The sequence below is a fragment of the Tinamus guttatus genome, unplaced genomic scaffold, assembly GCF_059628265.1.
Source record: "Tinamus guttatus ecotype Peru unplaced genomic scaffold, ASM5962826v1 Tinamus_guttatus_pri_ptg001602l, whole genome shotgun sequence".
Taxonomy (NCBI): Eukaryota; Metazoa; Chordata; class Aves; order Tinamiformes; family Tinamidae; genus Tinamus; species Tinamus guttatus.
Genome location: NW_028290136.1, coordinates 1,316,125 through 1,340,836, shown reverse-complemented (window position 1 = coordinate 1,340,836; position 24,712 = coordinate 1,316,125). Strand labels below are relative to the sequence as shown.

The window sequence follows — 24,712 nt, the reverse complement described above, 5'->3', positions numbered from 1 at the left end:
AGGAGGGCCCAGCTTGGGAGGCCTTTCCGTGGGCGGTGGGCTCTGGTGGCACCCGCGGTCCTGGCAGCGCTTGGGGCCTGCGCTCGGGCCACGTGTGAGAGCTGCCTCCATCTCCGACCTGGCTGCCGCTGCATCTGTTCCTCTTGTCTGAGTCTGTGGAACTCGGCCTCCTGCCTCCATTCTGTGTGGGGGAGAAGGGGGAAAAAATGCTGAAAAGTCAAAAGTTTGTGTGCTGGCACTGTGGCTCACCGAGGGATTTTCTGGTGTCTCTGCAGAGCGGCCCACGTTCCTGCGGAGGCCGATCAACCAGGTGGTGCTGGAGGAGGAGGCCGTGGAGTTCCGGTGCCAGGTGCAGGGAGACCCGCAGCCCACCGTGCGGTGGAGGAAAGACGACGCGGACCTGCCGAGAGGAAGGTGAGGGTGCCCGTCGCGCTCGCGACGCTTCCACGTTGCGGTCGCCGGGTCACTGCCTAAGGCATATCGCCCGTTACCGGAAATTATGGCAGAGTTTTATTTTCCATCTCTCCGCTCTTTGGCACGTGTAAAATGTGTTCCAGGGGCAGCTGAGCAGGGGAACCTCTTCTAGTTGAATTATTCAGGTGACACGTTTGGGCAGAAGGAAAGAAATTGATGCAGAGTTATTGTGAATATAGGAGTACTCACTGAATTTGCTGGAGGAAAGGAAAAATTTGGAAAAAAAGTTTTAGGAATGTCTTACTAAGGCTACTCTTACTAGTAGCCTTAATAATCACGTGCTGGTATCCAAAGGGAGAAAATTTGGCCAGGCAGTTGCAAAGCTGCTTGTCACACTGGCTGCATGAATTAGAACCAGAACCCTGTGGCTGGCTCTGCTGGCTTCTTCCCCAGTATCTGCTGGGTGTCAGAAGGAAATCTTCCACTTGTGGAAATAATAGTCAGAAGTGGAAAACAAAGTTGAAATGCTTCATCTGGAACAGGCCAGTTGTGTTCAAGAGAGATTCCTTTAATCTGGAACAGATGCTGAGCAAATTCTTGAGTAATCAGGAGAATGGGAGGATGCTGTATTTATTTGATGCCTGCTTTCTGGAATTACATCTAGAATAGGCTTTGGAGCCATTATCAAATCAAAAAAAAAAAAAAAAAAAAAAAACAGAAATAGGTCTGGGAACAAGAATGAGAATCCGTGCCTCCCTCACCTGTCCTCTCCTTTAGACCTTGTGAATCCTGTTTCATTTTTTGCTCAGTACAGTTAAATTCCATGGGAGACATGAGGCAGAGCTTCTTCGCACCCCGCGGTTGGTTGTTTTCCATCAGTGTTGGTCATTCCTAGAACATAGCAGACATACTTTGAAGAAAGGAAAAAATCCAGGTCTTCCGCCCATTGAATGAGTGCTGTAAACACTGATGGTCTTTTATGCAGGCTGGCTGCCAGGGTTATTTCTGCTCCTCCAATCGTGCTCTTTAAGAAAGAGCAGCTGCAATGGTGTTGGTGACTTGTTTGATCCTGTCAGTGTATATTAAGTGTGCTGTGAGCACGCTGCTAAATTGGGCTGAGCTATAAACAAGTTAGACATTGCTGTCAGCTTTCTTTATCACAGCAAGCTGTATGTATTCACCCCAACAAGGTGAAATGGGGTAAGACTGTTATCTGGCAGTTTTCATTTCAATTGCTAAATATGGCATTTAATGTCACTTACCATTTCATGAAAACTGGTGGCAAAATTCCTGATAGCCACACAGCACTTTGTCATGTTTATATCTTGGATTTATAATCTTGTTTCTCTGTGTCAAAATATTTAATAAAATAACAAAGCTGGAATTGGAGAATACCTGTCTGAATTTCCATATCCTCAACACTGTAATATATTTTCTTTGAATATGCAATCATGCATTTAAATAGATTCATGTAATTATTAATTTAGTAATACATAATACAGGAAAAATGTTTCTTTATCTGTATGATTTTTGAAATTTTATCTTTCTTTGCAATTTAAAACAAATTTTAAAATGGCATAGCTTCTTCGTTAATTATGTTCATAGATGTGTGCATCCAATGCATAAAATATTTTTCTGAAGAGCAAACTTTTTGATGTCAGGATGAATTTTTCTCTTTGCTCACTGTTTAACTGTGCATTGTAGAGTAGCCCATAGTAACTACATTGTGCTTCAATGATTTAATGTCTTGCTGTTTCACTGCTGCTGTAGTCTTAAGTCATGACTACATTTAGGTCTCATAAGTAGAAATAATACATGATGTACTGACAGTGCCTTTGATTAAGTTGCATATTCCATGAGTTAATTTGCTTTTAATAGCTTTGTTCTTTCTTTCTCTTTTATACTTGAGAACATAGCATTAGCACTATGTGTTCTGAGGTTGTTTTTGTTCATTTATGATCTCTGAGAAGAAGAAATGAAATAGAAAGTATTGGAAGTGTTTCACTGTGGTCTTCATTAAAGGAAGGGGAGGTTCATCAGATAATTTCTGATGGTAATCAACTTCAGGCATAGAAACTGCTCTCAAAGTTGTGTTCTTTTTTACACTACTATTTAACACTGCATTCCCTGTATTTTGGCATATAAAAATTAGAAGTGAGAATGTGGCTTTATTCATGTCTGTTTCCCAGAATATCATAGGGATGAGCAAGGAAGGGGCCACAGTTCAGAATTGGGTGCTGGAGACCCTCTCACCTGATGGAGGAGATCCACAGCTGCTGCTCATGGAGGGACTTGCCACCACCTGAGCCATGTGTGCTGTGCTTGTCGAGCATAATCCAGAATCTACACTGCAAAAGCAAACATCTCTGATAAGCAGGACTCTATGCTTTATTTTCTAAAACAAATATGTAATTTATATAACTATAAACATCAGCAGTCTTCATCACCAAAGAGTGGAAGTTTCCAGACTGTGCCAGTCAAAGAAGCTAAATTTGAGATATCTGGAAGAAAAGCTTTCTTTTCCCTATATTTTTTTTAAATGTAGACAAAGAAATTTATCCATATGTAATCTGAATTATTGGGTAAAAAAGTGATCTTATAATAGTTTTATTTTTAATTTTCAATAATTGAGAAGATAAATTTTTCCTCCTTGATGGTAAGAGATTTTTTCTTTTTTTTTTAGCCAGAACCTAGCTTTTGTCTTCTGAACTTCTGTATTCTAAGCACTGTAAGATCTATACTAAAGTATGAAACCCTCAAAGAATTCCCTTTGTTATTCTTTCCATATAAATAAGCCCTTCTTCTGAGCAGTTCTGCGCAGCTGTTTGTCTTACAGCTTTCAGTGTCAAGTTCTTGTTTCTACAGCTAATAACCATTCTTTGCACATCTGTCTATTTTTTTTCAATAATTTTTTTGTGGCATCATCCCTTGATTACTGTAGTAGGTGTTTATTACAACAATTATTGCCAATCTGTTATTTTTTCTGCTGCTAGTTCAGTTTTCAAAAGTGTCCATGGCAGTGACAACGGAGTGTGATAAATTGAATTTTTAATTTTTGCATGTATACTGTTTCTGTAGTTTACTCCCGGTGAAGGGCAGAGATTTTGTTCTGTATCACAATCCCTCTTACTGAGTGCATAGTCTTTCAAAAAATCCTTCTCTAAATTTTAATCCTACTTCCTTTTAGCTTTCTTGATGAAAAGGTGAGATCAAAGAGATAATAAATAATCACAATAAGTTCTAATGACATATGTAAACAGCTCCACCAGTTGGTTTGCTGAGTAATAATTGGAAAGAATTTCAGACTATTACAGTTTTAATTATAAAGGTCTCTGGTGAACTGAGTGCAACTCAGCTGCAATTAGATTGAATTAAAAAATAAAAGCAACTTCTAAAGAGACTAAAAGATTTGAAAATACTAGTACTTAAAATCATAATTCAGGGATTTTATTGAATTGTTTATGTAATCACCCCAAAAGTTTCAAACTGCCATGCTTTGAAACTGAGAATAGGTAGAAATCAGATTGGTCTGAAGGTGCAAAGCTTCATTCCAAATTTCAGCTATTTCTAGATTCCACATTTTCACAGTTAAAATCTTAAAGTGCTTCCTATTTTTCCTACAGGATTTTCAAATTTGGAAAAGAAACATCAGTAGCAGTCAAAGGGAGTTACTTTTCCAAAATTTAATAGAACTATCCTGAAATTTCAAAGACCTTGGTATTCATCACGGAGCTTTTCTGTGCATCTGTGGGTAAGAAGTAAGGTGCTAAGAAGCGCCCAGTGCAAATGGAAACAGTGGCAATATTCTGCTTGTGCTAACCATTTTCATAACTCCTTTATGATAATAAATTAAATTAAATCTTCAGACTTGAAAATTCTTTGTAGACCATAAACCAGTCCCATCAAAATAATGTTTTGCTGTTAAGAATTTTGATATTGCACCGCTAGGGAGACCATACGTACAATGCAAAGCCTGGGTGCAAAGCCGGGGGGTGCAAAGCTTTGTTCCCGAAGCTGTCCATTTTGAACCAGTGACCCAAGACTGAAATGTGTTGTGAATCGAGCATACAGGCACAGAGTGTATATTTTATTTTAATTGCTCTAAAAATTCAGCGTCAAACCATAGCTTCCCCAGTGCACAAAGGCTGGGGAATAATTAATCAAGTATGACTCATGTCAGATTACTGAAGGTGAACAGGATATTGTGGGGTCCCTCGTCTTACACCTTTGGCAGCAATGTGAGGCTCCCTATTTCATGAATAGAATTCCCTTCATTGTACGTGACACAAGAAAACAGCACAAAAAATGCACTAAAATAATTGAGGCAAAGGTGGCTGTGGGTCTTTTGAAAATTACTAAAGCTCATCTTTATATGTGGAGCTCTTTCCAATCACACATTCAGGTGGCTAGTTTTCCCTTTGCTGACTGCTTGGCAGAAATGGAGATCATATTATCCTGCAAAGTACCTGATGGTCTTCTGAAAGGCAAGAACTGCAGTACTGACTTGTAACTTAGTATGGCCAGGATCTCCTTTTGATTCATCTGCTTTTAAGTCCCAAGAATAGGAAGAAGGTGGTATTATTTGTGAGCCTCCAGTATGAGAGTGACATGTCTTTGATAAGCAGTTTAATAAAATTTGAATAAGGTTTGTGCAGTGTTTCATGTCTTCAGATTTCCTAGCAAAGCTGAAGAGAGCAGCTGCGTAGCCTGTAATTACATAGCAAGTAATACAGATTTTTTTTTCTTGAGGAAGTGGAGAGATTTTCAATTACAAGTTAAAATTTATGACACACTATAATAACTGTTTAAACCTCTTACATAGAAAAACCTAGCAGTACCAGCTCAATGGGAGAATGAGGTTAGCTCAGCAAATATTTCTTTCAGTTGCTTTAAAAATGACTGAGTAGCAATCACATGGGTCTTTTTTTTTTTTGCATTCCACCCAGAACAGCTGGTTTAGCTCAATAAATACATCCTTAATGAAATTACAACCTGCTCTTGCAAGTTGCATTTACAGGCACTGTCTGATTAGATGAATATTGTGCTGGAGATGAAAAGTGGCAACTGCAGCAGCAGGAAGAGGGCTTTGCTCCTCGTGCCGCCCGCGCAGTGGGAGGCCGCAGGCAGCCAAACCTTGCGTGGGGCTTCGGGATGGGACGGGCACAGCTCGCACCAAGCGTGTTGCTCAGGGTTCAGAGAATATCGGCGATTAAACGACACCCAGCAGTGAAAACTCTATACCACACAGGAGGCTTCCTTTTTTACTAAAAATTAAGAGTATTCCTTAAAAATTATTTCAGCAATTTCTGTTCTTGAAAGTCACACACATCCTTAAACATATAAAAAGATTGTCATTGCTTGCTGAGAATGCAGATCTTATGTGTATTTTGCTTAGCTGTTGTAAATGACAGCACTGTGAGTTGAACCTCACCTACATTTATGACTTTGTTCAGACTTAGCCTATTCTAAGATACCTGCTAGCTCCAACAACAGAGGCCTTTGTAGCTGACTTATTCTTGCTATGTTTTTAAAACGGGCCTCTTTCTTTGTGCCTGACAGTAATTGCACACGCGTGCTCTGGGCAGGCGCCCTGCCTGTCACACTTCTGATACGCGTGGATTTTCAGCAAGTGCTCTAATTTCCATGCTCTCCTCCACGGTTTCTTGCAGGCTCAAAACTAAGGGTGAATGATTTTGAAAATCCCGTACTTCCTACCAGATACACATCTTTGAGAAGGATTTAAATACAACTCACCCCAGTCTTATCCTGCTGTATTCAGAAAGGTTAGATTTTTTTTAAAAGGGCATCCAGGGAAGGCGATAGCCAGGAATGTTTTGCATTTACATTTCACCATAGTCTCAGAATCAGGCCCTGTGAGCCAGAGAGACAGTAATATTTAAGAAACAGCGTAACTGTGATATTCTGTGACTAAGAGCAATGCTATGTAATTCCATTTATATTCTGCGGATGGGACAGTGAGGTATTTAACTACAGCCTCCTATGGATACAACCAAAGGGGAGAATGACCTTTCAGTGAAATATGAGTTAATAACACTACAGTGCTGTCTGCTGTGGTTGAGTTAATCTTTGTGCAGCTTATAACAAAATGCAGTCTAATGTGTATTGAAAATTAATTAGAGTAAAGAGTGTGTTTTAGAAGTGTAATGGATATAATCTTTGGTTACATCAGCAAATTTCTGTTGCAATTAATACCAATTAACAGTTTTAAATAAAAGGGATCAGGGAAAAGGATGTGTTTTGTATTAGCTATATCATGTGTACTATCCATCACTTCTGGGTAGATCTGGCGTGATTTGCATGCCCATCTTTTGTTTCCATCCAAGCTAACCATCAAGGAGAGATTAACTCCCTTTATGAGGAGCAGAGGGAAGAAGATTGGATGTTCTTAATAGCTAGGCAAAAGGAGACAGCGAAAGAAAGAGGTTTAATATGCTATTTGTATTCTTTATGTACATCTGGAGGGAGCAGGGGTGTTTTCCAGAGGCTGTGGTTATCTAGGGTGTAATGCAGCCCATGGTTGACGCATGGCAGGCTGTAATGCAGCAGACACAGAGTGCACACAGCCTGGCAGAGCGCGGGCAGCTTTCAACAGAGTGCAATATCAGCATGTTTATTAGCTGCTGTGTTGACTCAGTTGAGGAAACTTCTCCTGTCAAGCCAGAGATGTCATTCAAAGATGGGGAGGGGGACTGAGGCAGGAGGAGAGCAGGAACTGGTTTGTTTTGCTGTATAGAGCATTAAAATGATGTACCCCCACTAGGAAACTTTATCCTGTTGGATTTCTTGTGTAAGAAACCCTCTCGGCTGATGTTTTACCTAGCAGTGGTGCCTTGCTGTTCTATACGGGGAAAAATGGTCCTTGCAGGAAGCATTTTCTAAGAGAATACATGGCCAAATAAAAGTGAAAAATATAGTATTTTTTGATTATTAATTTTCCTGTGGCATGGTATGAATAATATTCTGTAAAGGTCTGATCTCCTGGTTGTCCCAAAGGTGTAAAGTCTAACGTGCTGGTTGTTTCCCATCCGGCTTTTATGTTTGGATAAAATGCCAAGTACTTTGAACTGAAGTATTAGGTGCACTTCCCTGCTAGACAGATCAGCAGAGAAACGGTTAATAACACTGACATTTAAATTGGCTTCTTGTTAAGTGTCAGTTCTCCCCACAGAGCTGAAGAAGAGCTATTGTTTCAGGCAGTCTGTTTGTGGATTCATGAAAACAGGCTCCAGTTGCTTACACAAGGGTCAAGGTTGGGAAAATAGCTTTACAACTTCATGGACAACAACCATAAAGGAACAGTGTCAACTAGTGGTCCTGCCTCAGTGTTTTCTCTTCATGCTATGTGAACCAGTGGTGATCTTTGGAGCAATCACTGGCAGTGCACGTGTGATAGGCTTGCCGCAAGAAAACAGTTTATTTATTACTCTCTCTCATTAAACGTGCTAAAGTTGTTAAATTTCAGAGAACTAATGAAGTCACTAGCAGAATTCTAAAACAAAATGTAGTGCTACTGTAGGAGCCTCAAACATGGATTTCTCTGAATTTTTCAGTCAATGAAGGCTGCTGTAAATAAATGGTCTTGCAGCAGAGATCCAAAAAACTTCATGTAGAATTTCACTCCAATGACAATTGCCCCTTCTAGCATCTGATTTTTTTCTAGTAAAGGAAAAGCTGAGTATAGTAAGTAAGAGGTTAGTAGTCACATTGTTTTATACATTGTAGTTATGTGTTGCAAAATATTGAGGTAGCCTGCTTTCATGGTAAGTAGGGAGGATATCAAGCAATTTAGGCTCACTACTATCAGTTTATTGGCTATTAAAAGTATAGAATGAAAAATTAACGATGATTCTGCATGAACATTTTTCAGTATAAGTTCAGGAAGAGAGGGGAAAGGGAAGCTAGCAGTTATGCTCAAGTGGGAATAAGAGCTCTAACCACAGCACTGTCGATGCTGCTTGAATGGCAGCATCCTGCCAGATCGTGAGAGATCTCTTCTGTTTCATTCCAGGTACATTCCGTCTTTGTATGGTACGTAAAAGTTAAGCCATTTCCATTTAAAATAAAGCAAAACAAAAAATGAATGAAAACCCTAAAAGACTGATGTTTAGCCGTTTTCCGGTTTCTCTTGGTAAGTCCTGTGTCAAGAATTGCTAAACATTCGCAAAACATGCTTCTGAATGATATGACTTTTGTCTCAACTATAAATTGAAGGCACTTTCATTAAAACATTACCATGACTTCATCTTTAATTACCACTTCATGGTTGGTTACTGATTTGAAATACAGATTAGAAAATATTTCAGTTAGTTTCTCTGACAAGTTTATCATAATCATTCGTCATGCTTAAGGCAAAAAATAATAGACAGGCCAGCACAGATTCTGTTTGTTTCAAGCTAGTAGTAATCTGTATGTTTATGTTAAAAATTAAAACACTCAAACTGCATAAAACCATGTTTAGTGAGTGCAACATGGCAGTCTTGGCTCAGAGGATCTTACTGTGTTCCAGTCATTTTTTTTTTTTAATTGTATTTTCTTTTTTCCTTAAAATAAATTTCAATGATGTGCTGAGCAGATAACCCTGAGAATCAAGGACCTTTTTCTGATAGATGAATTATGGCATAGGCAGAAAGAACACAAATCTCAGCAAGTGCCTGACAAATGTGCCTCATCTGTGAGGTAAAGGTCTGCTTGTGGTGACGGGAGGCTAGGTCTCCATGCCAAGTCATTACATGCTCTCTTAGCTCATGCTTCCACCAAAGTTCCAGGTTTTGAAATGTGGAGATCTGTCTGCAGCTGAAATCAAATCAGAAGCCCATTTTGGACAATTATCATGTGGTAATTCCCTATGAGTAGTTCTCTGTGCAAACAGAAATGTAGAGGTACCCGATAAGGGTTCCATCTAAACTCCTGGTCACTGAATCCCAAGCATATGTTTTGCTCTTAACCTCTATGTGTATGTAAATTATTTCAGTGGGAATAAAATGACATTTTATCCCATTTTCCTGTCTCAATTCTCTTCTGAGCATGTGGCTACTGCGTTTTCCAAAGTACTAGTCATGGGCATTCTCGCATGTTTGTTCATACACCAGAGTAGTATTACATAGAATATTGCTTCCAAAAGACTTAGAAAAATGATTCTTTGGACACAAATATTGTTTCACAATGTTGGCACCATGATTGTAATTGTTTGTTAGGTACTTTTTTAATGCGATTTAGGCCATTTCATGGAATGCTTTTGTGTAAGGCATAGTACAGTGTGGTTTTGCATTTTATGTTATTGCAATTGAAAGTGTCAAATATTTCAATTGCAAAGAATATTGAAAACAAACCATAAATGGTCTTGGACAAAACTAGCATTTGCTGTTAGTGTATTTAAATAAAATCAAAATAGTGAATAGTGACGAGTGTAACTCAGATCTTTTCCCGTTTCATTGGTATGAAGCCAATAAACCAGTTTATATGATTGATTGCATATATACATCGCGCTAAGAAATCTGAGGCAATGTCACATCGCATTATACTTTTCTGTGGTATAAATGGCTGGGCCAATGAGTAATGGGAATTTGAACATGTATAATTGAGTGGCAGCTGTCCTATCGCAACCTTAGGACTAGTTACCTGCTAACTCATTTTTCATAGCCTGAAACTGCATCTTAGAGCCACCAGCACTTGGCAGCTTTGAGTTCAGGGGTACAACAGCGTAATTAAAAGGCCGTACCCCGAATATGTCCATTCTTGCTCTGTCACTGATTCAGGTTTTGCTAGGGAAAGCAAGCTCCCTTATCTTTCCTTCAGAAAACCCCGTACCTCATATATCTTTGTTCTTCTTCTTCTACTTGTCAATACATGGGATGTAAGTGGAAAAAAAGAATGGTAAATGTTTCTTGGAAGAGAACTGGCAGTAGGGGTGGATGTGTTGCAGATGGAAACAGAGGCTCTCCGTTCCGCTTCTGGATCACACGGCGAGGCTGAAGCAGGTAGCAGGCTCGTGCTTCCTCTCATCTGCAGTTCCTCTCCGGCTCCCTCCATCTGGCACACATAGTCTAGGAGCCAGCACCACACACACAAGAGAAAAAAAAAAAAAAGTGGTGGCAGAAGCTTAAGCCTCCTTAAATACTTCCTGTTACTTTTGTTTTATTTTATTTTACTTTATTTTTTTGCTGGTAGCATCTCCTTATTTACGTTCCCTAATTATGCTGTGAACAATCTTGAAGCTTTGTGTATGCATTGCACTATAGCCTGGAAAAGAGAGCAAAATGATTATTATACTGTCTTTAAAAAAATGGAAAGCCTACAAAGTCTAGGTACTTTTTTTTTAGTTTAGTTATATTTTAGGAGGATGCAGTCATTTGGTATAAACTGATGCAACTCCTTTGAGGCCAACACCATCAGTTCATACCAATTAAGAGGTCTGGCTTTTTCACTTGCAGACTCTCTTTTAGAAGAATTAGGTCTTTTTGATTCGGATTTGGTGAATTCTATAAGCTTAATAATACATTCTCATAGGTTCAACTTGCAGAGCTGAAGTAAGTACATTCTTGCATTGCCAATTGGACCTATTTGGATATCTAGGAGTGTAAAGACTCCAACTGACAACACAGTAGTGCTAACCGTGCCTGCAAAAGAGAAAGAAGTGCATATATTTTAATGCATAACTGCATGCATGTTTTTGAAAAATCTGGAAATCTAGGAGTTCTGTGAAACTCCTATGAAATGCAAATAATGAAATGCATACATATATATGAAATGCAAAAAATGCACTGCAAAAACTTCTCTCTAACATCAGTATATTTTCTCTCTCTCTTTTATTTGGTAAATGTGGAAGAGTGGAGGCTGAGGACAAGGACAGATACAGTTTTGAATGTGGGGAAAAAAACAGTAACTGTGACAAAAACAGTATAATTCAAGATTATGCTTAGATCTTTAAGCCAATGCATGAATCCAACCTCGGTACATTAACTTGCAATACTTAAAAACAGTTAATGTGTTTTGTTTTATTTGTTATTTGGTTGAGCAGATGGTAATGGTTTTGACACAATTCAGTTTTTTATTTTTCTTCTTTTCTTTTCTTGAAAAGACAAGGCTCTTTTTCCCACTTTGTCACAGCTGGTTACCAATCAATCTCAATTCACGGTACAGTGATGATAGCACATGTTGTTTGGGGGCCAAATCTGATTGGGTTGCATTTTCAGCAGTGTTTCATATCAAAAAAAAAAAAAAAAAGTGTCTGTATGGCAGTGGCTGTCAGCACACTATTGTACAACTGTCATTAATCAAAACTAGCAACAATGAATGCATTCATATGTGCCAGAGACTGCCAGATTTCACTCAAAATCACCCCATTTCTATTGGAGTTTCCTCACCAGCAATGTTTTCTCATCTGCTTGTTGTTTCTGTTCCTTTCTTCCTTTCCAGTCCCTTCCCCCCATCCTCCTCAGCTAATTAAAAGCAGACCTGCTCTAACCAAGACTTGTAGAACAGAAGTTATGTCATGCGATGCCTACAAGTGACTGCCTTACATCTGCACCCGGGCTGCCTTGCTGTTTAAAAGACATCTCCCAACTCAGTGTGATGGCTGAAGTCTAAGCTAAAATGAAAGGTTAAGAAACTCCAAATGTTTAACAGAAAGAAGTATTTAAAATCAATTAGATGGCTATAAACGTAGGAAACTGATGCCTGAGGCACTGCATTTTGTGCTGCGTTTTGGCCTTTTTTGGCTAGGAGTCAGCAATATTTGGGTAATATGTTGGAAGGTGTTTCTTGACACTGCATGCATTTCAAAGGCAGCTCTTTCTTTGTACATTGGCAGACTTGGGGACCAGCTTGACCAGTATGCTTTGGTGGGTTTTCGCCACTCCGTCAGCAATCCAAGCGTCTGTGGTTGGTATTAAGGCAGTCAGGGAGAGCCTGGTTCTCCAGTGTCAGTGACAATAATCCAGATGAGAGTTAACAACTTCTACGTAAACTCAGATGGAAACACCTTGTTGTGGAAATATGAGGCTCCAGGACCAGGGGAAGAGAAGATTCCTTGTTCAGCGCTGTACGGGTGGATGTCTGAAAAACAGAAAGAATGCAAAAATATCAAGGCTTCACACCTTATTACTTCACAGTCTGCTTATCAGACAGGCTCCTTGTGCTGCGGTGCGCGCGGCGAGGAGCCAGTTTCCTTCTCCTCGCTGCCTGCTCCGTCTGTCAGAGCGCATCACTGAACCGCGGTGACTTGTGTGCACAGGGTGGCTTGAACAGATGACTGAGGGGCAGCGTGTCAGGACTTCGGGACAGCAGATGGTTCGGATGTCCCACGAGCCCATCTGCGTGCGCATCTAATTGCTTCGATGGCCACGTCCTAGCCGGGTGGTCCCAAAACCCAGCATGGCCTCGTTGCGTAGGCCGGCTGGGATAACCGGGCTCTCGTTGCGCCATGTTTGCTCCACGGCCCGAGCGGGCGACGCGAGCGGCGCTCTCGCTGCAGGCCCTGGCCTGTCTGCGCGGTGGCCGGCGGCGAGCGGGGTGGCCGCGGAGGCTTCGCAGCAGCCGATCGGCCCGGTGGCCCCACGCGGCACCACAGCGAGGTGGCGGCGAGCGGCGCAGCTGCCGCCCAGGGCGCACGGCGGGGCCCCGGCCCAGGCTCCGCGCCCCGGCTCCAGTGGCCGCGCGCGGCCCTGCTGCCCGTCTGCTCTCGGCGGCGCGCTGGCGAGCGGGCCGCGCGGCGGGCACCCGCAAAGGTGCGAAAGGGAAGCGGCAGTGAGAATAATGATAAATAATAAAGTCCATGTAGCAAAATAAATAGCTAATTGTTGCCTAACTTCATACACACGATTCCTGTTTGCAGCTCATGTCTATGCTACAGCTGGTCCTGATTTTGCCGTCCTGAAGGAGCTGAAGGCAGCCTTACATTTTCGGTCCCCTAGGGCTGGCCTTGTGTCAAGAAAATAAGCGTTTTCTCTTGTCTGCAGCTCTGTGGTGGCCAGGGACAATAACTGCCACATCATTGCGGGATGCTGTTGTCATATTTTTGAGCTTTTTAGGGGAGTCAAATTGCATTTGCTCTCATACGAAAGCAGTGTTTTCTGTTTACCATTAATTAGTGCAGCACAGTATGCAGAACTGCATAATTTAGTGAGGAGTCCAGAAAAAAATGTGCCTCAACTGCATATGGCTTTTTGACTACTAAGCAGTAGTTCTGTACTATCCAGAAACTGAATATTAAGGTCTCTGTTTTATTTGCTCCTTAATAGAGCAACACTAGCAAAATAATGGTGCTAACAGTTTTTTCTGTATGCCATGGCATCCTCTCGTTCTACCCATTGGCATATCCCTTATTCATTAGTTAAATCTTAGACAATGCATGTACATACAACTAAGTGTGGCATCTAAAGAAAGAGCTAGCTATGTTTATGTGCCTGTTTAGATATGTGCCTGATAGAATAGTTAGTCTTCATTTGGTCTTCTTTTTTATTTCATTTTTGCTAGCACATGAAATGGATTTACAGAATACAGAGAACTTTGAACACTTCAACATATGGGATCCTTTGGTCAAGATGCTTTTGGGTCTGTTGTAGAGAGTGCATCATATGCAAATGCATAGTATACATGCTAAAATAAAAGAGCTGATAGCAATGTATAATAATGATGTACACAGAAATTAACATCTGAAGTCCCCAAGGTGTTTTAACACTGCTCACATTGTAAGGCTGAATTCATGTAACTGACTGTGTTATATTCTTACGTACCTACCTGTAAGCGTGCCGTCGTATATCCTTGCAATATGATTACTGAACAAGCCTACAAGGTCTTTACTGTGTGTGTAATGGAGAAAAGGTAGATTACTTGTTTGGAGTTATGTGGTGAGAGTTTATACAGTCAGAGTGTTCAAGTATCCTTGGGTCTATGTGTTACTCTAGTGCTGTGCACCACTTTCTCTATTTGGCACCTGAGAATCTGAAGCTAAACGTAGATTCATAATGAATTAATTCAGGTGTCGGGCATTTTATGTATAGATGAAATGTTGAAAATAATCTTTCAAGAGAGTGTTTTGAGAATAAAATGTTCATGCTGAAAACTGGTCTTTTCTGATTCAGGGGCCAGAGAAATTTCATAAAAGATAAAATCTCTTGTTGAATTTAATCAGCTTTGGATCAGAGCCTAAAATATTTTGTTAAGCTTAACTTTTGCAGAATGATAACAGTTTAACTGAGAATATTCTTCTAGATGTAAGCACTCTAAATGCCTTGTGAATGAATGTTCACTGCATACTGAAGTACTTTGCATTATTTTGAATTTTACACATCCCCATAATTTTAACGTTATCACAGTAGCAGAAGCAAAGAAACAGACAAACCAAAATTGTTTTTTTTTCCAATTGCTTTCAATGGAAGAAAAAAGTTATTGTCCACTCTAATGAATCACAGTGTAGTATTTACATTAAATTGATAAATCTCCCTTTAATGTGCTTTTTCAATAAATATTATCTTCCAGAGCTTAAAAGTTTTCTTTGTTGTTTGTAATAGAGTAGTATCCAATCCTACCAACATGCTTGCAGTTTTCCTAAGGGGTTGCTGCTATAGCAAAAAGTATTTTTAAAGAAAAATTTCCAAATCAGCTAAAGGTGAAGTATGTAGCTCGCTTAGTTAAAGGCATGATAAACCTGAGCTGTCATGTGTTGCTAACTGATATGTGATAGCTTAATTTTACCATATTTCTCTAGATCAAGGGCAAAGAGAGTGATATTAATAAAGCTCTAATACTGAGTGAACATGGCAATACTAATTTTATGTAAAGTTTCTAACTAATGTAGAGTGCAATAAAAATGTCATGAAGATTAATACTTGGTGGAATTGTCTAATCCTAGCTGGTAATTTATCTTTCTGACTTGGATCCAAGATCGGTACAGACTGGTATATGCCAGGTGACGGGTTTTGTTCATTTCTGTTGGCCACTGAATGAGTTTCTGTTCTTCTCTGTGTCGCAGGTATGACATCAAAGATGACTATACTTTGCGCATTAAGAAGGCCATGAGCACAGATGAAGGAACCTACACGTGCATTGCCGAGAATCGAGTTGGGAAAGTGGAAGCCTCTGCTACCCTCACTGTCCGAGGTGAGCATTCCCATGCAGGGAGGGCTTGTGTCTCCCATACGGATCATCTAACGCCATGTCCTTCCCTGCTGTTGGTGGGGTTGCACGCATCCTTTGCAGTTGTGGGTGCTGCACTGACTTGCAGCAGAGGTGAAACCCTCATCCTATAGAAGATAAAATTTCCGTTTACTTGAGTGGGATGGGATCTTCCTGCAGTTAAAGATCTGTTCCAATATTTTTTGCTGAAGAGCAGATACATATGTAGGCAGAAGCAAACAATACATAACCATGGGCCCACAATTTAAGATGTGAGGCATCAGTTCAATTGTGTTCCATGTTCTAAAAAAAAAAAAAATACAAGGAGCTTAGTGAGTAACTTCTTTGTTTATTCATACCAAATGTAATGCAGAAACTATTATTAGGCAATTAGCTCTGCCATAATTAAATTCTCTGCCATTACTTTTTATCTGAAAGATAAACCCAAGCCAAAAAAGAGAAAATATTAATTAAATTTTGTGGTTATTGCAAGGCAAAGACTAACATTTCTTCTCCTAAAACATATTGGTCTCTAGTATCCACTTGGTGTTTATACAGTGCTGTTTGATGTGCTGCGGAGGTTTTAAGACCAGTAGAATTATGAGTTGCCAAGATGTCTTTTGTGACAGTAGATATAGATATGTTAAAGATTATGGGGAGAGAAAAAGTTTGTGGGCTAATGGTTCTCTATGAGCAAATAGAACATAATAGTTATTACTTCATTTCAAAAGATAAGCAGCAATTTGGCACAATGGATATCATGCAGACACTATTTCACAGCTTAGTGGTGCATGCTGACGGTTTTCAGTAGATCTGTGAAAGGTTAATAAAAACATTTTTAGCTTTATCTGTGCTCCTCTTTTCATACACATTAAATCAAATGTTCAAAGTCTCAATGGATTGCTTTATTAGAACTGGGGTCAACTGACCCAAGAGGCCAGCTTCCATTTCCATCCATTTAATGCATGGACACAGTTCAGTTTAATCTGCTGAATTCAAAGGGGGCGAGAAAAACCACCAATGTCTTTGTAGGGAAGAGATGGTTGTCTATAACAAAGAACAAAGAGTATTGTAATAATCTGTGTACTAAAATATTACCTAGTGTTCACTTTAGATAATACACGATAATGCAGTTTTACCTGTTGTAAGCTGAAGGATTAAGTTTACCTGCTGCACGTTTGCCTGAGATTTTGCACTTCCATTTTATAAAATGAGAAAAATAGTCCCTGCGGTGAACTCCCAGAAATACTGTCACTCTGTTCTTTGTCACAGGCAGAACTGTAATGCCCAACAAGTCTGGCCACCAATTCGGTAGCCTTTAAAAATTACTATAATTTTGTCTGCTGTATACCTTACTGGAACAAGACTTATTTTTTGCTGCCCTAGCCTTGTGATATGAACAGTGACTAAAAGCAAACAAAAAAAATCCCTTCAAATCACTGAAGCTTGAGCCTGACCAAATTAAGGAGAAAAGGAAAAACAAGGAAATAAATAATGTAATCTATTTTCCTGCAGTAAAAGCAGGTTTTCATTATCTTGGGTATTTTTCCCCCTGGGCTTGTCATTTACAGTTAAATATGTAGTGTTTATTCAACACAAAGGAAGCCACAATATTACAAGCATATTAAATGTTTAGGATATGACAGAGAATGAGAAAAGCCAAGGAACTCAATGAGAAGCCTTATTTTCTTTTAACAAAAGGCTGGGCAAACTCCCGTTGACTTAAAAGGGCCAGGAGCAATGGCCCTTTTAATCACAGAAAGCCTTGGCTCTGAATGCTCAGTCCTCCTCAAGTTTCACCTGAGACTGTGCAGAGGAGCGAGAGCAAGCGCGGCAGTTCAGCACCCGCTCGGAGGGGGCCTGGCTCCGTGCGGGTGCCCTGCAGTTACCTCTGCACAGCCGGGCAGCACGCGCAAACCCTGCGCTCCCACCCTGCGGCTCCATCTCCTCGGATGCAGGCAGGAGCTCGCGTTGCGCTGCCACAACTAGCCAAACCTGCGCTCTGTGACTCGGCCTTCATGCTCGCTCTTGGGAAGGCGCATATGGCTCCTATTCCTCCTCCCTCTCTCTGTGGGAGAAGGAATATATCATAACTCTGGAAGCCCCAGAATCCCAGGATACATGATGCATGAGAAAGGCAGAAATGGGAGGTGCGTTGGAAAAGCGAGGGTGAGGACTCAGTAGGTCCTTGTGTGCTATGTTACCTAGGATAGTTTGTGTCTTGATGTTGGCTCTAGTCTGCACATAAGCATATAAAGCTGGTTAACTTCCTTAAAAAAAAAAAAAAAAAAAAAAGGGGGCAGCGTTACTTCAAACTCTTTCTCTCAGTAAAAAAAAGGAATGTTTTCAGCTACCCGATTCAATCTGAAGTGAATTTTATGTCCAGCCTCTCACCTCTTCCTAAAGGGGTATCTGTATTTTATTAACAGAGGGACTGACAGCCCCGTTTTCCAACTCAGGTATAATGAAGGGCTGTTGCTATAATCAAGAAATCACTTGTTGCAGCAACAGCTTTCAATCTTGATATCAGTCTGAAACAGAATTAACTTGTCGATCATTCAGGAGCAATTTTTTTAGGAAGTAGAAGTTATCTAAACAGTAATTTGGGAGGTTCTGAGTTGAAATCCCTGCGGCCATTTCAGCCTGTTTGTTGTATTTTCATCAGCCCTGTCAGCGAGAGAAAAGCAATGTGCTGTATGCTTTCATGCCTGTTATTGAATGAGAAAAACTGTCTTGGGCTTTTTGTAGCCCTTACTGCTGTACTGACTAGCCATGCTTAAAATTCAGTTGGTGTTTGACTCAGAAAGCAAATGCCTTGCATCTACTGGCATGACATTTGCCAGTCTGTGGCTTAAATTGATGTTTTCATCAGGATCTGGAAGTCTGTGCTAATGCAAAGCAATTTTTCTTCTATCAGGCATTAACAACGATACTTGATGACGCCACGCGAGGTTAATAAAAATGTTTCTCAGAGAATAGTTCCAGCCAACTTGTTCAGATACTATGCCCAAATAAATGTAAGAATTGTGACACATGACATAATAATAATAATAATAACAGTGAACATTTTACTTAGGCTGTCATTTGAGGGTTTAGCAATCATGGTACTATCCATAGTTTAACGTAACATTACACGTCATGCATTCTGACAGATATTCTTTTCTTTTTTTAATTTCTTTTTTATGTTCTCACTACACCATTGTAATGTCAACAGCTCGCCCCGTTGGTAAGTAACCATCCTTCTATCCATTTTAGCATGGCTTCATGCAATGCTTCATCTTTCATTTGCAGCAGCATTTGACTGGCTTAAACTAGCAGCCAGTGCTTGATAGTGCTAATTTTATGACACCAGGCAAGTGATTTTGATGTCAAAGTACTATTTCTAAACTTTGTATTTTCTGCTTTGCCATGTTGCCAAATCACCAACAGGTATCAATCAGTGAAACTGGGTGGGCCTGGTGATATTGCGCCCAAATCACTAAATCAGTCATTTTTAAGAGTCTCTATAAGGGCCTGATATGAAAGCCATTGAAATCGACAGACAGACAGTATTGGCTTTGGTGAGCTTCTATCAGGCCCTGACTGAGCAGCTCATTATGCTTTTGTTGCATAGCAGTAAGAGCACGGGTTTTGCATGCCCTGTCTTTCTTGAATCTTTCGGAGATCTTTGAAATAAAATAGTCCTGAAATTGAAGGGATGGAGTAGATTTCCGTGCTTCTTTAAGAAAGTTCATCACTACAAGGATTGATTCTTGCCTTTGGGTCATCTTAATGCTTGGGCTGCATTTTGGAATGCACTGTATAGGATGCACAGTATTTTGCATTACAAACCCCAGAGGACGACAGTCTCTGGATTTTGAGTTCCTACTGGGAAATTTTAATTCCTGCCTGTACCTTTTAAATTACTTGTAAAAATTGTAAAAATTTACCTGAGCATAATGGAAAAATTGTGGCTGCGAGTAGCTGACATTATTTAAATATTATTCACGGATGTTTACTCTGTGCCTATGTGGATTTTCTAAATAATTTAACCAGTTACACTGTTCCTATGATTGTTAAAGTTTGTGTTTACATGTATCTTATAGAATAATAATGTTTTAATTCTTTGGATTAGTAGGCAAAGTACTGATGTTAATAGAGATTACTGGGTCAGGGCGAGGGGGTGGTCTTTCTTTGTGTAGTCAAAAGTTATATTAGGGATGTGTTTGACTAAAGTTCATCAGTTTTGTCTTGTCACTGTTCTCCGCTGTTAAGGGTTTGGAGGAAGGGAGGTTGGAATAAAGATAAAATCCAGGTTAGCTCTGCTGTTTACAGGACAGAGCTGATCCCAAGCTTATTAACGTTCTTGAAGTGGTGGATATAGAGCCAAGCCAACTACCTCTATGATCACAGCATGCTTTATCTACTCTAGAAAATTACCTGCATAGAATGGAAAATTCCACCATGCACCTTGCAGAATTATTCCGTTAGCAAGCTTTTTGCTCGAGTCACTAGTCTATTACTTGCAATTACACTAGTTCTTATGAAATTAATTCCCAGGAGATACATCAGCACTGAACTTGTGGTAAACTTGTAGTAAAAGTGTTCCTTGATTTAAAAATGGTATGTGGAATGCGGCTTATTTTTAAAGTGAATCTTTCATGTTAGAGAGGGCTTTTTTTTCATGGCTAATAATAAAATGTGCTTCTTGAAACACTAAAAATGCTACAAGACAGCAAGTAATTTATTCCTAGGTATTTTTTTCTGATGGCTCACTTAAAAAAAAAAAAAAAAAAAAAGGAAGAGAGAAGAAAAATTCACAAAGTAGAGGCTGTTTTAAGCTCAGTAAATGCATGAATGAAATGACAGAAAAGTCACAAGAAAATAATAGGCCTTTTCAGTGCTGCTGATGTCTCATTTCAAAACACTGAACCTCTGTTTGAAGACTCTTCAAGCATCTTGAGTCATATGTGAGTCCATCTTCAAAATTTATAGAGAAACTATTGCTTAAATTACTTACTCTAGGTACAGGATTCCTGTGTATGACCAGCTCTGGTCAGCCTAATGTTTATCCTGCCTAAGCTACTTGAATTTCTTACAATTCTTACAGAAAACTATTCTTTTTTCATGATTAACGTTAATCTTAAAAGAACTATGAGCATATATGAGTCTTTGCCAGGTATGAGTCTTTGCCAGGTAAAGCAAAACAAAGGAACTTCCCTCTCTGCCACCACATGCCCACCAAAAAGCCTAGTCTTCTGCCAAAAGTGTTCTGTTAAAATCATCCTTTGAAAAGAGGAGTGGGTCCAATTTTGTAGCATTTTTTGTTTAGTAGATTACCTAGAATAGAGAGCAAAAATTACTCCTCCTTCTCATGGAAAGTAAGCTAAGGCCAGCTTAATGCCATTGCACTCGTGACTGTCTAGCAGGACATGGTTTTAACAGGAAGACATTTACATGTTTATATTTCTCTTCAAGTGCAGAGACCAGTCTAAAAGTTTATATTCTTTCGTGCCAGCTCGGAATTACCTGGGTGCTTATACTTTTCATCTTTACCTCCCTTTCAAAGCAGTCATGTTTTGTCTTTATTGTATCTTAAACAAAACCAAAGCATTTTCTTTGAATGGCCTATCACTGAAGAACAGAAAAATGTGTTCTTATTGTTCCACAACTGCAAGTGTTATTGCAAACTGAATCATTTTCATTTTCTATTTAGCTTTTACCTGAGTGTTTCAAATATTTATATACTGTTAAGTTTCGACATTTTTGTTGAAGTTTTGGCTTGAATGAAAATTTAGAGTAGGATTTTTCCTGCCAATGGCCATTTTTGGTACAAGCAGTTATTAGCATATAGCATATACTGCATATACAAAACGAGGTATGGTTCTGCCTGAGGTGGATGGCAGCTGGTGAATTTAACAGCTCTCTACCAGATTACTCATCATGTTTTGATTTGCTGCTTAGAATAAGTGTATTGCCCATTTCAAAAATAGCAATTCTCTTATAAACAAGCTTTTGAAAAGCTTTCCTATAGGAGTTACAGCAGATGGGTTAGGAAGCTAGATATTTATCCCTATTTAGACTATTTCTACTGTTATTTCACTCATCAGATGGTTTTCCAGATGAGTAACTTGGTATTTTCATGCTTTCTCATCCTCATGCATTTCTTAGGGAAGTTGTGCAGACGAGTAGCTGTAAAAACTAGCACTAAACTTGGGAGGACCCCAAAAGTTTTATATAATCCCACCTAACCAGCTCTTCAAAAGCTGTTGCTAAACATCCTAGATGTGGGAAACTTACTTAAAGTTCAAAGAGAAGATCAGCTGTGTCTCATGCTTGCTACCTTCCCCCGATCACCTAAAAAGCTATTCAGATGCCAGAGTGCTCAGTTTTCAAATCAATTCCCACTGTATGCAAGTGAAGATACAGATCTTTCCATTGCAGTTGCATCATATTGAGTCAAGTCTGGTTATTGTCATATGCTACAAATCATCTTTCCCAGAAAGAAGTATTGTATAGCAAATAGATGAATTTTACTTTTTTTTTAGCCCGGATAGTAGGAAAAGTATTATTTGAGGAAGTATTCCTTTTGAGTAAGAAGTAAGTATTATTTGGAATTAACTAAAGAGATAAGGTAAAAACCAAGTTGAAAAAATTTCATTTCCTTCTATGTTGGATGATAGACAAACATATCCTATCCATTTTCCACATTTCATACTAATTAAATAGACTCTAAGCATATTTAAGTGAAATGTAACCATATGATGCACTGTACTCTTCTCTGGGAAGTTTTCATCTCCTAAATCCACCTGGCCTGGCCATCTGGTCTTTCAAGAATGATGTAGCACAAAGCATCTAAAATAGAAAGAGCAGTTTGAAAAAAATACATAGATTTTATAGCTTGAAATTACTTTGTTTACATAATAAGTGAGAAAGATCTGTCTTTATTCTTCTCTGCGTCACTCTCACTCATCTTGCAGAAAAACTTGCGTTGCATAAATGCTGTTTTTATGTATATATTTATAAAAATATCACCTTTAGTTGGGACTTGGAGGATTTATACAACAACAGCAGAAATGGTGGTTGGTGTGTGACAGCATTGGTCATGCTTGACACTACTGTGCCAGCTTGCAGAGGCAGAAATCTGTGTCTGTATCAAAGAGTTTCATTCTGGCTGTCTGCCTGCTGCTGCCAGCTAGAGAGAATTTTGGAAGAGGTTAAAGGCACCAACATATCCGTTTGGGATTTGCTTCTTCCTTAAATTAATGAACCATACATCCTCGTTGTCCATCAATGGACAAATGCTTTTAGAAGGGATTGCCATCAAATGAACTCCATATTTCTGGATATACCACTAACAAATTAAAATATGGAACTGATTTTTTTTTTTTTTTACCTTCTAAAGCTCTTTTTGAAAATCTTAAATCTTTAGCATTTGTATTTTGGTATAACTTTTTAATTTTGTGCTTGAACCTGTCTAAGGACTTCAGGTATATAAGATACTACAGTATCTAATATAACTGTGAGATGAGAGAGAGCATGTTAACTACCACACTGTAATAAAGTCCTGACCACAAAGCTCTGGCTCTGTTTTCGGCAATTCCTAGTCTCCTGGGGTCTACCAAACAGTGATTCAGAATGGAAATACCTGAGTTCTGGCAGAGAGCTCTTCTTCAGTCATAAGCATGGAAGACTGCAGTATTAATATTAGAAGTCTGGGCAATTTCTGCTGTTCAGCCCTGGTGTCAAATATGTGCCTATGCTCATCATGCTGCTTCTCTCTGGCAAAGTCCAGCTATGGCAACTGCAGAGAGTGATTAAGGGCCTAATCTTTCATTGCTGAACTCCAGCATGGGAAAGTTCTGGGAGGTTTAATGTGTAAATATTTCTTGAACTTACCTGAATTCATTATTTCTACTGAAAATGGGAGGTATTTTCCTACTTGAGTGGATTCTGAATCTCTCCATAAGCCTTTGAAGAGTAGTGCCTGAAAAGAGTCTTTTGATCTGTTATTCCACCAGAAGTTTTCCCTTGCCTTTTTTGAAAGGAGAAAACAGTTACTTTTCCTTCAAGATAAGTATGAAAATCTATGCATTAATCCAGTTTATCCTCTCTGCTCAATTGGTACTACCTGTGCTACTGCCCTATTATTACAGGCTAGATAGAACCTTAATATTATTCATCGGCAAAACTAGTTCATGTCCCATCTTTCTATGCTAGCGTTAGTAAACAGCACAGTCATTTTTCATTCCTCACTTCTTTTCCTCTCTCCACTTTCCCATATCCTCAACTGAGCAGGTTATCTCTTCTCAGCCTTTTTTTGGGGGGGAGGCAGGGGTAAACAAACCAAGCACTTTTTATCCTTCTCATTATAGGTAGACTCCTCACTCTTCTCATCATCTCCTTAGATCCCCTCTTCACCTCAGTGCATTTAAATTCATATGGATTTTTTTTTTTTTTGAAAGAGCCAACCGGATTACACTCATTATTTTGGATGAAATCTTAGTATATCAGCAAGGGGTATGCCTTTCCGTTTTTAACATGCATTATCAGAAAAGCCTCCTGCTCTCTCCCATGACAAAAGGAATCATAGTAGATTACATGTCTTTCTGCCAGCATGATTTGTTTTGTTTGCTAAATTCACAGAAGTTCCAGGAGCACAAGCCATTCCCTAATGATACAGTTTGCATTAGCAAGCAGTCTTAAGTGTTATTTTTTTCTAGGAAAGTGCATCTTTTCTAACTGATCTGAGCTAAAGATATATCTCAGGCACTTGAAGAGGAAAAAAATTATATATAGGGAGAAGAAAGAGGCCTGAATAATGTAATGCACTGGGTGGCCAGAGTCAGTGCCACCTCTCTTTATCAAAGCTCCATGAAGAGTTTTGCGGAAGGGAATTTCCAGGAGCATCTGCAAGATACAAGAGCCTCTTTACAGAGATGGTTGGACAAGATAAAATGGGAGAGAGAGGTATGGCTAGATGACAGCAGGCTACAGTCCAATGCTGAGATGAAACAAAAACCAGATGTTTAAACTTAATGTTTTAATGTAGTGTCAAAGAAAGAGGAGGGACGAGGATGCCGATGAGTTCAAAGCAATGGAACAGGGAAAAAAGTAGATGTCTTCGTTCTCTGCTTTGTTAGAGCCAAATTTTTATGTAATTGTTTTCCTAATTTTTCTTTTT

General features: G+C 39.5%; 1 protein-coding gene across 1 annotated transcript in view; it reads left to right on the top strand.

Annotated features, from left to right (window-relative positions):
• The window catches only part of ROBO2 (roundabout guidance receptor 2), a 415,201-nt gene that overhangs the window by 284,607 nt on the left and 105,882 nt on the right, over window positions 1–24,712 (top strand). Inside the window, exons 5-6 of the mRNA XM_088539329.1 lie at window positions 276–414; window positions 15,407–15,534. Of these exons, the coding sequence (XP_088395455.1) occupies window positions 276–414; window positions 15,407–15,534 (267 nt within the window). The remainder of the gene's footprint in view (window positions 1–275; window positions 415–15,406; window positions 15,535–24,712) is intronic.